The 14,583-nt window shown below is 38.8% G+C and overlaps 3 protein-coding genes and 1 long non-coding RNA gene across 4 annotated transcripts in view; 1 reads left to right on the forward strand and 3 right to left on the reverse strand.

Moving 5' to 3' along the window:
* LOC144653695 (uncharacterized) overlaps nt 1-110 on the forward strand; it is a 438-nt gene extending 328 nt beyond the window's left edge. Inside the window, exon 3 of the long non-coding RNA XR_013570802.1 lies at nt 37-110. This is a non-coding gene — a long non-coding RNA (uncharacterized LOC144653695). The remainder of the gene's footprint in view (nt 1-36) is intronic.
* Nucleotides 1-4,283, reverse strand: part of LOC144653687 (acyltransferase PGAP2-like) — a 5,489-nt gene extending 1,206 nt beyond the window's left edge. The window contains exons 1-4 of the mRNA XM_078513749.1: nt 4,035-4,283; nt 2,330-2,603; nt 1,304-1,410; nt 259-367 (exon numbers count right to left, since the gene is read on the reverse strand). Coding sequence (XP_078369875.1) covers nt 259-367; nt 1,304-1,410; nt 2,330-2,603; nt 4,035-4,202 — 658 coding nt within the window. The 5' untranslated portion in view covers nt 4,203-4,283. The remainder of the gene's footprint in view (nt 1-258; nt 368-1,303; nt 1,411-2,329; nt 2,604-4,034) is intronic.
* LOC144653685 (uncharacterized) overlaps nt 1-14,583 on the reverse strand; it is a 70,659-nt gene that overhangs the window by 41,925 nt on the left and 14,151 nt on the right. The window lies entirely within an intron of this gene.
* LOC144653689 (acyltransferase PGAP2-like) lies at nt 4,818-12,247 on the reverse strand. Its single transcript, XM_078513751.1, has 5 exons — nt 12,073-12,247; nt 10,397-10,670; nt 9,353-9,459; nt 7,404-7,512; nt 4,818-6,165 (listed from the first exon to the last, which is right to left on the reverse strand). Exons 1-5 carry the CDS (start codon nt 12,220-12,222, stop codon nt 6,029-6,031), a joined length of 777 nt encoding a protein of 258 aa, XP_078369877.1. The 5' UTR covers nt 12,223-12,247; the 3' UTR covers nt 4,818-6,028.

The following is a 14,583-nucleotide window of genomic DNA, read 5'->3' on the forward strand; positions in this document are numbered from 1 at the left end:
AATTGCACTGACCGAATGACACACTAAAAAACTCAGAGTAGGTACTTGCGAGAATCTTATTACGTAAAAAAAGGTTTTATAAAAGCCTTTGCCGGCCATTGTCACTGCTTTTAAAAGCTCTCTACTTTCATACGCCGGTAGTACCAAGGCATTTCTAATCTATACACTGGGCTAAAACGAGCACAGTACTATAACAAGTGTTATTGAAATCATTCAAATTTTTGCCCCTTTAATTAGCATTGCCTCTAAAAAGGATACTTAATGGTTCACAGTACCAGTTATGTCGGAAGTAAAAATACACGGCAAGACCAAAAGAACAACAGTTGAAGGACATAACACCGAGTTTTCTTGTGAATAATGTGTGTTCCTGTAAACAGAAATGAAATGTCCATTTTGTAAGATCATGGGATTTTTTTCGAGGGAGGGGGGGGGGGGGGTGGTCACCTTAATTCCAGGGAACAAGAACATAAGGAACTATCTGGCCGGTAAATGTTTCGATTCAACGCCAAGGGTAAATGTTTTATTTCGGGAGTTCAAAGCAGGGCGCAGATTGGAGACAGGGCACTTATTAGGGCGATTATTCAGTCTTTGATATAAAAATTGGAATGGTTAAACGAAAAAGGATCTTTTGTTTGAAAGGAATTGTGCCCTCAGATGAAGATAGGACTAGTTTATCTGTAATGCGGGCGGGAATGATGTGAGCAGTACAAAATTATGGAATATAAGCCGCGAATGATCTCAATGTACTATAATGGCGCTGTTATTGAAATAGAATACGAGTTCTTAGGGACGGACCATTATTTTTTGGAGGGGGGGGGGGAGGGATGAAAATATTGAAAAAAATTGTTTGCAGGGCCTGGAAAGACAAAATAAATTGTTTGCAAACACGATATGTATAACAAAAAATTGTAAGAATTTCGAAAAGAAATGTTTGCAGAGGTGCATAAACTAAAAAAAAAAGTTTGCAGAGGAAAATTTTTCATCCCCCCCCCCCTCCAAGAAAATAATGGTCCGCCCCTTATTGGAAAAAGGCTGCCTACGTTATTGAGCAGCGCTTATTTGCATAGGGGCGCTTGTTAGAATAGGGCGCTTATTGAAAACACCACATTCAAATGGGGGCGCTTTTCAGAATGCGAAAGGGGCGCTTATTGAAAGGAATGCGCTATAAATCGAATCATCACAGTAAATTAGTTGCAGGTCTCCGAATGATTTGGATATATCTTAAAAATACACTTATAAAGCAAGTCAACTTATATCACTGGTCTTGTAATCGATCGAGCTCCTGTTTCCTAAGGTAACGTACCTTATCGGACATTGGCTGAGTTGCAGTCAACCGGTATAAAATGCAAGACAGAAGCATAAAGACTATGGAGCATGCTATAAATACAATGAACGACCCTTCATGGATATCTGAGGAAAGAACACATACACATATTCTTGCATTAAATTCAACACTTACCCAGATGAAAACGCATATTTTAGGTTAGAGCTGTTTTCACTTGAGTGTCGAAAGTAATTCGCGTTTGCTTTGACCTTGCATTTCTACGCTTGTTTATTGGTTTAAAAATGTCGCACCACGTTCTTATCCAATCAGAGGTAAAACCAAAACCAGTCGTAACTTGCTCACACACGTTTTCCCGCGCTTTGCGCCGGCTACATGTGCCTTAATGATTCAATTTAGCGCTCGGGGCGCTTATTTACTTTTGGCACATTCTCTATTTTCCAATTGCCCATAATGCACTTTGTTTGCCGCCCAAATTTTGCATAAACTATTGTTTTTAAATTCTCTCGGGAGGACTGCGTATTTCCAAAACAATTTATGCAAAATTTGGGGGGCAAACAAAGTGCATTATGGGCAATTGGAAAATAGAGAATGAAGAGAGGGCGCTTATTCGAGACAGGGCGCTTATTTAATTTTTTGAGAAAAAACCAAATGTTCAAAACATTATTCATTTTAGCAGTAACTATATCACATGTATGGTACTGTGAATGTTCATGAGTTTATCTATTCGACGTCGATGACTTCAGTAGCGGCAGTTATCTACAATAGGGGCGCTTATTAGAATAGGGGCGCTTATAAGAATGGGGGCACTTATTAGAATGGGGGCGCTTATTGGAATAAGGGCGCTTATTGACAAAAAGACAATCGAAAGGGGGCGCTTATTCGGAAGGGGGCGCTTATTGGAAGGAGGGCGCTAAATCGAATCATTACGGTGTTTGCTTTGAGTTTTGATTGGTTCATTAGATTGCCTGTCTCCTTTGTGATTGGCCAGAGTGATTACATTGGTTTTTGTTCGCTCTATAAAATTGCAAAATTAAAACACCTTACCAAAGTTGTCAGTTGAAGAAATGTACGTTAATGTTATAAGTGCTCCATTTTCCACTAGGTGCAAAAAACTGTTAAAAAGATTAAGCGGTGCAAACCACCAAGTTGTTGAGTTGTATCTCCTGCCCGCTTGAGTACTCTTGTAATGTTTATGAAGTGCATACGGCATAATTAGGATTCGTGGAAGACAGTGTAGAGCTATTCCAACTCTCCAAATAAACTTCTCTGGCATGTATCCACCTATTGCGGCACTTATTGATGGTAAATAGTTTGGAACCTAAAAACAGATTATAAAGTCCTTATGATAAACATAAGTGTGAGTGCGAATGTGCATATGTCCTCTTTACCTTATTATAGGAAATTAACGAAATTAACGCGACTTAAATTAAAGCTAATTGGAGGGAATATTTCTTTCGAATAAAAAAAATTAACGCGGGAGAGGGTGCAAACTTTCAAAATGAAGTTTAGTGATGTCTCTAAAGATGTTTTAGCTGTAGGGAAAGAAAAAAAGATGTCGAAAACTGACCGCTCTTCTAAAAGCAAGAATGAAATGAAAAAATATTACAGTGCGACGCGCCTTACCGTGGCCACCTATCGAACTCAGTTTTTTACAAGTGTCCTCTCGTAATATTATTATTTATTATATAAACATCAATGAAATTCAAGGCTAGTGAAACAGGCTCCTGCGATTTCCGGCGATTCGGGAGATTCTTTAGCGCTCGTTTGCAGTCGTCCATTTTTTTTTTTTTTTTCACATCATTTAGATAAACAAATGATTTTAATTATGTATTCTGAGTGACTATATCCGCAAAAAGCGTCACTTTTTTGCATAAATAATGGAATAATATACAAGGTACATTATATATATTAACACTGGCATTGTCACGCCTTGTGTGTCACGCTCTAGCCTAGTTCTGACAAAGTTTTGTGGGCGCATTTTATGATGATAGACTCAAGCTCGTCTCTCGGTATCTACAAAAACAATTATTCTGCTCAATCTTTGCGAATAGCGGTTTTAGAAAAGTTTACTTCGCTGCTTCACGCCTCGATGAATATTCTGCCACTTTATCTATATTCACCTCGATTTCGCAGAACAGCTAGTTAATTAGTCATCAATTTTTAAAAAATTTCCGCTTTTAAAAAAGCGGAAATTTTTTACGTTGCTGGTTCGAGTCTTACGATCGCCTCACATTTAGTTAGAAAAGCCGAAGCCACAAATACTACAATGCCAAAACAGCAACAATACACAGATCTCGAATAGATCAGGATTTTTTTTTTTAATAATGCATTGTGTTACTGGGATTTTTAGGCTTTTAATGGATGGATCTTCATTATCCCAGAAGAAACTTCTTTTTTTATTTAATATTGGACCTGAAAACCTCCGATTTTTACAGGACAAGAAATGATATGGTGGATAACATCAAAAGCTTGGTAAAATAACAAATGAAATAAAAAGTGCGCGTATAAATTCGACTTGTCGAAATGAATAAATCAGAATAAATTAAGCCATTTGCGAGCCGTGAGAGAATACATGTATCGAATATGTTTATCAACAAATAATATTCCGCGGTGTAGGCACTCGATCGAACTCCTCTGTGTTACAACAGATAGCCAAAATACAAAACTTTTCAAAACATAACTCAATAAAGCCGACAGGACAAGGAAACAGGCGGATTTTCCTGTATAAATAATTTAAAAACTCTCTTACCTTGCAATGCGTCCTAGTAGTTTTATCGAAATGCCAAACAACAGCAATCAACACGCACGACGCGAACGAAAGAAGCGGTAAAGAACAAATAAACACAGAAAAGCATTCTACAGATGCTGAAACTATGGGTCCTTGTAAGCTAGAAGAAACCACCTTGCTTTTAGCCATGCTCTGGCGTAGCCTGAATAAGATCAACAGTGTAACACCACAAGGGGACAACAACAGCCAAGAGTCACGCTGTGGGACGTCACGTGATGTCAACAATAACCAAAAAGAAAATAATTCCGGTGAAATAATCGATATCGTTGGGCTCACAAGCAAAACTTCTTCGACGTCCGCTGAAAAAATAACGGTTTTCAAGTTGATCACGTATTCTCAAGTATAACAAGAAATCCAGCCTTTAAAATAGCTGCATGCAGCTACAATATATAGAAGAGAAAAACTGGCCGCAAAGTTTGCTGGATTATGTATTTAAAAGTGGGTTTCTGAAGAAAAAGTTCTTCAGCTAGCAATGCCACGACATTTAACGTACTCTTGTAGCAAAAGAAAATGGTTTGATCAGCAATAAGTCGTCTACATTTGAGGCATTTCTATTTCAATTCCCACCAAGTGAGCTATGATTAGCCATAGTTAGTAATTTATAGATAGGGATGTACATAAGTTCGTTGGCCTCACTTTTTAGCTGTGTGTACAGGAATTATGCATAGGAAATTAGAGAGCCTCCATTCAGACGTTTTATTCAAGGAAGGAAATTAAAATCCAGCAATCACCTTAAGTCCCAACAAAATCATAAAAAATGTATTTTATTATTTTGACCTGTATCAGTTGTCAATTTCAATAACAATTCCAAAACATGTGTACATTGTACACAGAGTGTAACTTTATATACATATCTGAAAAAATACCTGGGCAAATATGAACAGCATCTAGATTGGACTTAAAATATATTAACTTTTTAATGCTTAACATCTAAATAAAAGATTAAAGAAATCCCTTATGTTCTGCAAAAGACTTAAAAATCTGTTTGGCTTCAAAGTCCTTTTGAATAAAGGCTTTGCTCTAGTATGATTCAGTATTGCATTTGGGCTGCCTGTGGTAGTTCCACTTTTTTCTTAACTAATAATTTAATTTATATTAAACGTTTGAAGCTAGAGAACAGGGTCGTAACCAGGTATATGGGATCAGGGATCACAGCATTGGGATCGGGATCACAGCCTCGGGATCGGGATCATGGACCCGGGATCCCAGGTCACAAGTCATGGGATCCGGATCGGCCAATCAGATGGGATCAGAATGGAATCAGGGATCAAATGTTGCCGCATTTTGGGGATCAGGAATCAAAATTTAGAGCTAAAATTTGGGATCAGCGATGAAAAAAATATACCTGGTTACGACCCTGTAGAGAACTGACCCAAGATTAGTCCAAGTAGAAAACCGGATAATTTAACTTCTTGAAAAGTTCTAATCGCCAGTCATGAAAGATAAATCACTGAAATGAATCTGGTCCTGTTTTCCACTACATTGTATAATTTATCATACAGTTAAATAATGTTCAAATTCTGTGCATCAGTCTTGTTATGTAGAGGAACCTTGACAATTCATTACTGACTAGAAAGATAACAGCCCCCCCCCCCCCCCCATATGAAAGGTGCGGGGATGCTTGTCGTCTCGCTTAGTAAGGGGTGTAAATTCAGAGTTTGGTCTCACTTAGGATGTTCCAGGCAAAATGCCAATATATTTTGCTGTCAAGGTATCATTTAGGGTAGCATTATTACGAAAATTAAAAATATACCAATACCTGTATAAATTCTTTTTCAGTATTTTTTTGGTACCTTTTAGGGGTCCAAAGAAGCTTGAGCCACCCCCAAATTGGTCTCTTTTAGGGGTTCTTTTTAAAGTTTCCGACAAGCATCCCTGCCCTTTTTCATATAGGAATCCCCCTGGAAAAGATAATTAACAAGTCATTAGGACAACTTCCAGTTTCTTCATGTTGTTTAGCTTATCTTTGACAGGTTGTTTTCAATGAAGGCCAGCGACAAGACTGAGCCATTGAAATGCCACGAGCAGTGCCAGTGAAATGCTATGTTCGATACAATTGTGAAGTACTCGGCCAGAGCGAACAGAGTGTACACTGTAAAAGTACAACAGTTGTTAAGAAAAACCACCACAAACAAATTTTTGATTACAGTAAGTTGCATGTAACTAACAGCGTTCTGCAAAGTTTGTTAGGCATGGTGTCCTAATAGTTACTGTGCAAGTGAACTCTGCATCGAGCAGTCTGGGTTCAAGCCCTGCCAGCACATTGTTTTGTGTTCCTAATCACAAGTAAAAGTCTGTGTTCGAGCCATGAGGCTCATACAGCCGGAGCTTATCCCGGTTTCCGTAGCATTAAGCGACTAGGAGTATTGCTACTCCCCCCTGGATGGGATGCTAGTCCATCGCAGGGTTACCCCCCAGCAGTAAATTCGTCGGTACCCATTTATACACCTGGGTGGAGAGAGGCACTGTGAGAGTAAAGTGTCTTGCCCAAGAACACAACGCAGCACCCCGGCCAGGCCTCGAACCCGGGCCGTTTGACTCGGAGTCGAGCGCGCTAACCATTAGGCCACCGCGCCTCCCACTCCTAATCACAAGACACTTAACTTTTACAGTGCCTCTCTCCACCCAGGTATGTGAATGTAAGAGCAGATTGTTGGGCAAGCTGACAACATATCTGAGAGTAATCTGTTATGTAGTAGCAGCCCATCCAGGATAGGGTAGTGTAGCAGTAGCAGTACTCCCCCCAGTCACATGGCCAATCAAAAATGACTTGGATATGTTTTTCAACCATTTTGACATTCTCGTCCCCATAGCCCTTTCGTTTCTCTTAGCCGGCTTGGCACGAGAAAACAGAGGGCTCTGGGGACATAGGATTTTTAAATTCAGTAATTCGAATTTTTTTTGATTGGCTGTTTGGAACAAAGAATTCCTAAACGGATGTCGAAAACGTAACGACTCTCTCATACATAATTTTGAAACGTCATGACTGCATACATGAAGACCAGAAGTCCTAGAATCTAGGACTGGAAATCCTGTGTCCCCAGAGCCCTTTGTTTTCTCGTGCCAAGACCCAGCCGGCTAAGAGAAACGAAAGGGCTATGGGGACAAGAATGTCATTTTGATTGCCTAATACCTCTCCACCCAGGTGTGTAACTGGGCAGTGGCTGGGGGGGGCGGGGAGAACCCGCAAATGGAAGAGCATCCCATCCAAGGGAGAGGGAAAGAAGCACTCCAAATAACTTCATGCTACACAAACTATAGTAAAGCACAAGCAACAAGCCACTAGGGGCAAATGCAGACTTGACTTAACATTTAAGTTAGAAAGGATACTTCCTGGTTCACAGTACCAGTTATGTCTAAAGAAAAAGTACACAGCGAGACCAAAAGAGCAATAGTTGAAGAACATTGTGAATATTTTTCTTCTGAATAATGTGAATTCCTGTAAATAAAAAATATAACAGAAAACAAGAATTAATACTGGTAACTGAGCCTTAATTTATCTTCTTGCTATACATAAGAAAGATAATTTTTTCTGATGACATGGCATGAAATACAGAAATGTGCAAAAAAAAAAAAATTCTAAAACATAAATATTACAGTATTACCTCAGCCTCAAAGGATGTGTGATATGATAGTATTGTAGCTTATAATTGTCTTAAAGCTCTTCCTATTTCCTGTAGCCCATCCCAAGCAATAAATCAACACCCTTAAAATAACCTGAAAATTGATAATCTTTCATATTCTTTAAATTATACCAGTAGCCTACATGTAGTATACCTGCCAACTCTCACGCCTTGGGCGCACGCCTGCGAGTTGAAAACTTCGATCTCACGCCAACTCACGCTTACGAACCAATTTCTCACACCTAGTCGAGAAATGTGAGTTATTACAACCACAGCCATTCTCGTTCCCAGAGCCTTCCGTTTCTTTTGGTCACGTGGTCGGCGAAACGAAGGGCTCTGGTAACACTGACTACCGGATGTCGTAAAATCCACGACATCCGGTAGCGCATGCCCACTGCATAAATGTTCGTCTGCGCCTGCTCAGTAAAAGAAAGGGGAAGGCTGGGGCTGACTTAGACGAGAAGAAAGCGAATTTGAAAGAAGATACGACATTTGAGTTTGGCGTTCGAAAGAGCTGTACAGCAATCCTTGCTACAATTGTCGGAGGACATCAAGAAACAAGGAATGGAACAGGAAGACGGCAGATAGAAAAGTTAGAATCCAGAGGAATTATGGAGTCACAGTGTTTAAACACGGAGTCGAGGAAATCATCAGCTGATATAAACATTCCGACGGTTGATGATACTGTGAAATTTATTTATGGCCATGCGGAGGTATTGTAGAAAATTCAGAGCTAAAAAAGCGGCTGAGCGATGAGGTATCATTCTATTGAGCGGCGGTAAGAAATATCACATTGAATTTCAAAGTCTTCATGTATTCATGAACTCCATTTAGTGTGTATATCTTGTATAAGCTAAGTTAACGTTGATAGTGCAAATGTTTGCAATATTTTTAATGCAATAAAAAGTACAACCGAGTTACACCTTACAAAAGATGTACTTTTCATTTGTTCATAAACAAAGGTCTGCTTCGTGAATATGTTATTCCAATAAACTCCCAACAAACTCCCAGACTGTTATTCGGTCTTTTTCCGGAAACATTTTCAAACTGACCGGAAGTATAACGAAAATTGCGTAGAAGCGTTTCATTTTTTTACCTAATTACGCATGCAGTTTTTATCAGCCAATCAAAAAAATCATATTTTTTACCGTTACCAGGGCCACTACGTCATGTCATTTAAAAAAATACGCGTGGCCCTGGGGAAGAGGATGAACCACAGCCGACACACTTTCCAAAAAATGTAATCTCAAACCAGTGTGAGAAATGAAAACTCCATGTAAAATGAGTAAATCGCGATACTTTCCCCAAAATGACAGAGTTTTGACAAAAAAAAGCGTTGGGAATGAGGTCGTGTTTAGCAAAACACGTCCACGTACTGTACTGGCATCGGGATATGTTCGGAATGTATTCGGAATACTTCAGACATCTTCGGAAAACTTCGGACATTGTCGTATCGTTTTCGGAAATCCTGGCACTCTCAGGATAAAAATCTCACACCTTTGACCCAGAAAAAGTTGACAGGTATAATGTAGCCATACTCACCACCCCATCCCACCCCACCCCTCAAGAAAAATTGGGAGGGAGGAAGGGAAAGCTGGTGGCAGAGCAACACATACATATATAAATAAGCCATAGCAAACTTTACATAAGATGTACCTCAGTGTTCATTGGCTTGTTTGCAGTCGACCAGGATAAAATACATGATAGCAACATGTAAAGCATGGCACACACCATAAATACAATGAATGAAGCTTCATGGACATCTGAAACATAAAAAGCAAATACAGAACACATCTCACTATTCATTTAGCTCAATGACCTTTAACAGAAACAGTTAAACCTTTTACACTGAGGTTAACATGCTAATATCCTGTATTTTATGACATTTATTAAGCACCCCCACCCCACCGATCAAGCACCACTTACCGGTAAGGTGATTACCCTAAAATAGAACTGAACACAGATTTTTAACCAAACTTCGCCAACTGGTTTATTACTTTAAGGGAACTTAAATTTTAAGATTCGTTAAGGAGCAGGAAGACCTTGTATATTCCATATAATTCCTTTATAATTCCTCTGCAAGTACTGCCAAAGTACACGTTTTGATCTGTTTTCATTTTACAGAAAGAATTTGATCACTACATCCAAAATAAAATTATGAGAAAAAATCGATAGGTCACCAGACAATTTACTTCCCTCGCAGACTAAGCCACATAGAAAAAAGCCACCATTTTGTATATGCGCGCACGCTCGTGCTCGCTTGTTTTGCGTAAAATAATTCTGCGCAGTAAGGATGCACAATGCAATACAGGGCAATGACCTTAACAAGTCGAGCAGCCTGGGTTCAAGCTCTGACCAGGGTCATTTTGTGTAGTTCCTTGGCAGACGATTCCGCATGCAAGTGCATCTCGAAAACATTGGCCAAGTTTGTCATCCTTCTTATGCTGTGTTTACACTTGGGCATTAACAACAGTCATAACCTGATCCATGTTTATTTTTGGTTTAATATTGCTTGCTTGGTACTTTTCTACCCAAACTTACAAAATTATTATTTTGAAGTTTTAATTGAAAATAGTTTCTGTTCACAGGAAACATCACCTAAAATACCACAACTCTTCTATACCTTCTTTAAATTGAATGTAAATTGATGTATTCCTGTAAAAAAAAAAATGTCTGGTGAAAATTTAGCAGGTACCTTACCAAAGTTGTCCGTTGAAGAAATGTAGGTTAAGGTCAAGAGTGCTCCATTTTCCACAACTTGTAAAATGCAGTTAAGAAGATTAAGTGGCCAAAACCACCAAGTTGTTAAGTTGTTTCTCCTGCCTGATTGGGTTTCTTTGTAATGTTTATGAATTATGAATGGAAAAAGGAAGATTCGTGGAAGACAGTGTAGAGCTATTCCAACTCTCCAAATAAACTTCTCAGGCATGTGTCCTCCTATTGCGGCACTTATGGATGGTAAATAGTTTGGAACCTAAAACAAAACATAAATCCAAAACAACTTTAATCCTTTAACTTTCAGAAGCCAGAAAAAACCCAAAAAAAAAAATATAGAAAATAATGCACAGTGTGGTGAAATAGGTCACAAAAGTGTCCAAAGTCATGATTAAGGATCAAGAGATAATCCGGGTGTATCCAATCGAACAAAATCAAACCAAAAATCAATCGAATCCAATCGAACACCAATTGTTCGATTGGGTTCGGTAATCAAACAAAATCAAACATCTATTTTGCTGTGAGTTCGATTTTCGAACCAATCCAACACAATTGAACACAATCGACTAAATCAGATTCGATTTTGTTCTGAATCCGTCTTTTGATAAGAAAATCACGCCGGACTAGTCAGGGGGACGATGTTCCATACAAAATGTCCGCAATACAAACAAACAGCAGTTCAGTAATTGAACGTTCGATTGAGTACAATTGTCTACTGTTCGGTAATCGAACGATCGATTTTGTTCGCCTGTCGACTGTTCGGTAATCGAACGTTCGATTTTGTTCGATTGACTAAATTTTATTGTGAGTTCGATTATGTTCGATTACCAAACCCTATCGAACGATTGGTGTTCGATTGGGTTCGATTACAGAACATTCGATTGGATACGCCGGGAATAATTCCCCAAAACATTTTTACTCATGTTTTCAATGATAATCCCTGTGTAACCACTAATGAATGTCACAGTAAGTGTGTTTCAAATCTTTAAGGGCACTAGCTAGAGGACCTGTCAATGTTAAGCCATGGGGGTGGAGAGGAGAGGGAACGAGAGGGAAGCAAGGAATTGGCAGTGAATTTTCATGATCAAATGCCCCACAAATGGACATTTGTGAATGGGCAATTCAAGACTCGCCAATAATTATTATTGCAAAATTAAGAGTGCACTAAAATGGTAAAAAGCACCTAAAACAGGAAAATAATAATTTGTGTCATATCTACTGACCAGGTGTCCAGCCTAAGCCTCAAGCCTGGCCTAGCCTCCTCCTACCCGACCCCACTGAGGCCTGACATTGATAAGTCAGGAGCTTAGCTTTACTTTAAGATAACTGTTACAAGTGTTCCCCTTGACTGGGAGGGAAGGTCAACATCAAAAAATTGTAAATATGGGTTACTAGCACTGTGTTGTCTTCAGTAATCTATTTTTTTTTAATTTGATTTGAGCAGAGTTAAGCTTAATACAGGAGTTCAACGCAAAGTCAGTCAAAACCCAGTGAGCTTACTGCTAATTTTAGCCTTGATAAAAAATGCGACGACTGTCAGTAAACTGTAACAGAAACAATGAAATCATCCATGCAATAATAAACGGTCAAGCAAACGGAAAATCAATGTCTGCGGTACAACACAAATTAGCAGGTAAGCTAATTAATCAAAACTCACTTACGTTACAATGAGTCCTTGTAGTTTGTTCGAAATGCCAAACAAGAGCGATCGATACGCAAGAGACGAACGAAAGAAGCGGTAAAGAAGAAATAAACAAAGCAAAGCGCTCCAGTCGTACGGACATTAGAGGTGTTTGGCGATCAGGGACCATCTTTGTCACACGTGTTGATGCCGGCATGCCGAGAAAAGGAATACTTATCCCATGAAGGACTTCGGGAATTAGGCGCGAATAGGCGCGCGGAACTGTAACACGCGCGTGAAGCTCGTGCGCGAGTCACGCGAACCTCGCGAAACGGTCGCAAAAAAGTGATCCCCAATCCCCCAACCGAAGGTGTACAGCGGCAGACTCGTACCCAGTCGTTACTCGTTTTTTCGTTTTGGCTACGTTCGAAGAGGATGATGGGAAGGACGTAGAAAGAGTAACGACTGGCAGATAACGAATCCAAGATGGCGACCGATTTTCCCGCTAAAAACAATGCACTTGAAGAAAAGCCATTTCACTGCTGTTTTTTAGGTCGTACTCTTTCTTGACGGCGTGCTGATTGCTCCGACAGTGTTTCCTGTTATTCTCGTGATGGAATCGTCCACTGTTATCGAGTTATTCACAATTTTCATATAACCCAAGACGATATTCGGCTAAACGCAGACGTCTAAGTCCTTTCGAAAAATAACACTCAGAAGAAACCCTAAATGTCTGTCATTCTTTCGAATGAGTACAAGTCAAAGGTATTTAAGTTGATTGCTATCGCCGAATGTAATAAGGAATGAACCTTGTTGAACCCTAGAGCGAAGGACACGAATTCCAGATTCAACACGATTCAACTCAGTTGTTCAACTACATTGATTTGCAAATAATGCAGCTCAGCAACTCAAGCAGCTCAACTCTATGGCACATACCTGTATTAAAGTGTAACACAAGGGTAATTTACAAGCTTACGAGAAAGGTAGTAGGCCACAGATAATTATTGTTGACTCGTTTTCAGTGTTTGTGAAGTTCAATTTATTCGAAATGTATGGTTCCACAAGTCTAGCAGTACTGTTGAAATTGTCGTGGAATCTTTTTGCGTGAAGTTGGTAAGCTTATGTATAGTTATTAAAAGAGGTACTTCTGTATACTGGTCTCTATGCTTTTGTTTGTATATACATATACTATGAAAACAGGATTTCAACTTGTGAAGATTTCAAGCTATATGCACACAAATTCCACAATATAAAGGTCATTCATAGGCTTGTTTATATATATTTACCACATAACAGAACTGTGGGTGTGCCCTACCTAAACAATTCGTGTTGGTGTAAATGGCAACACACTTGATATGATTACTTATCTAGAAGCTTGGGTTCAATTTCCAAACAAGTACATTATGGTTTTGTGCTCTTAATAATCTTTAGAGCTTATAATTAAACCATATTGTGGAAACATGTGTTCTTGAAATTCATGTTCCATAATATTCTAGCCAATCAATTTATATAATTTTCATGAAGAGGATGATTTTATTGTTAAGCAAGTGTCTATTGTAAAGTTTTATAGTTTTCCACAATATTTGTAATTGTTTTTGTTTTTAGCTTCCATTGATAACATGCATGCAAACAAACATAGCAATTGTCTCTGAAAATTATTAGAGTTATTTTAATTAATTACATTAATTCATCAGTTAATTCATTACAAGCAATTTCTGTAGAAAAATCAAATTCCTAAATTACCATTTTCATGTATCTTGCATTATTATACATGATAGTAATTTCACTTCCCCATATGAACCCCACTCTACACCAGTTATAGTAACTTTTTCACTTTGTCAACATGTTCTCATTTACAAACATACAGTAATATTATCAGTAACAATATTATACATGTACTGTAATGTGTGTCACAAAAGCCTTTGGCTTGGGAATAGACAAAAAGGACATGAGATTTGTCATCCATCTTACTATCCCTGAAATTATCCATGGAGGATTACTTCCAGAAAGCAGGTCGAGATGGTATGCCCTGAACATGCATTCTCTTCTAAGGTTTGAGGACAGATCAAGTATCCTAAACTCTATAAGCAGAACAACAGATTTGGACCAAAAATGTCTTCAGAAGCAGTTGTTAAATAGTATTGTGAAATACTGCAGTGATGATGGGGACACTGACACATCACAACCTTGTGGCAATTTGTGTGATAATTGCCAGAATCTAAATCTATTGGTAGCTAAAGACTGAGCTAAGTGTGCAAGCAAGATGTACTAAACAAAAACTTCCAACGTGATATGGGCTGGGAAAGGCCAAGTTAAAACCAAGAGCAAGCCATATGATTTTTTCAATTACTTATTGACAGTGGATTTATGCAAGGGAACTTTAGTAATATTTTCAGACACATCTGCACCATTTTTAACACTGACCGAAAAAGCATACCAAGTCAGGAATGGATCAGGCACAGTTGTTTTAAGTTTATAATAAACAAGAAAGAAAATACTTATATATACCCAGTGGCGGATCCAGACCTTCAGCTAAGGGGGGGCCCGCTTG

The sequence above is a fragment of the Oculina patagonica genome, chromosome 5, assembly GCF_052425735.1.
Source record: "Oculina patagonica isolate OP01 chromosome 5, crgOcupat, whole genome shotgun sequence".
NCBI classification, from domain to species: Eukaryota; Metazoa; Cnidaria; class Anthozoa; order Scleractinia; family Oculinidae; genus Oculina; species Oculina patagonica.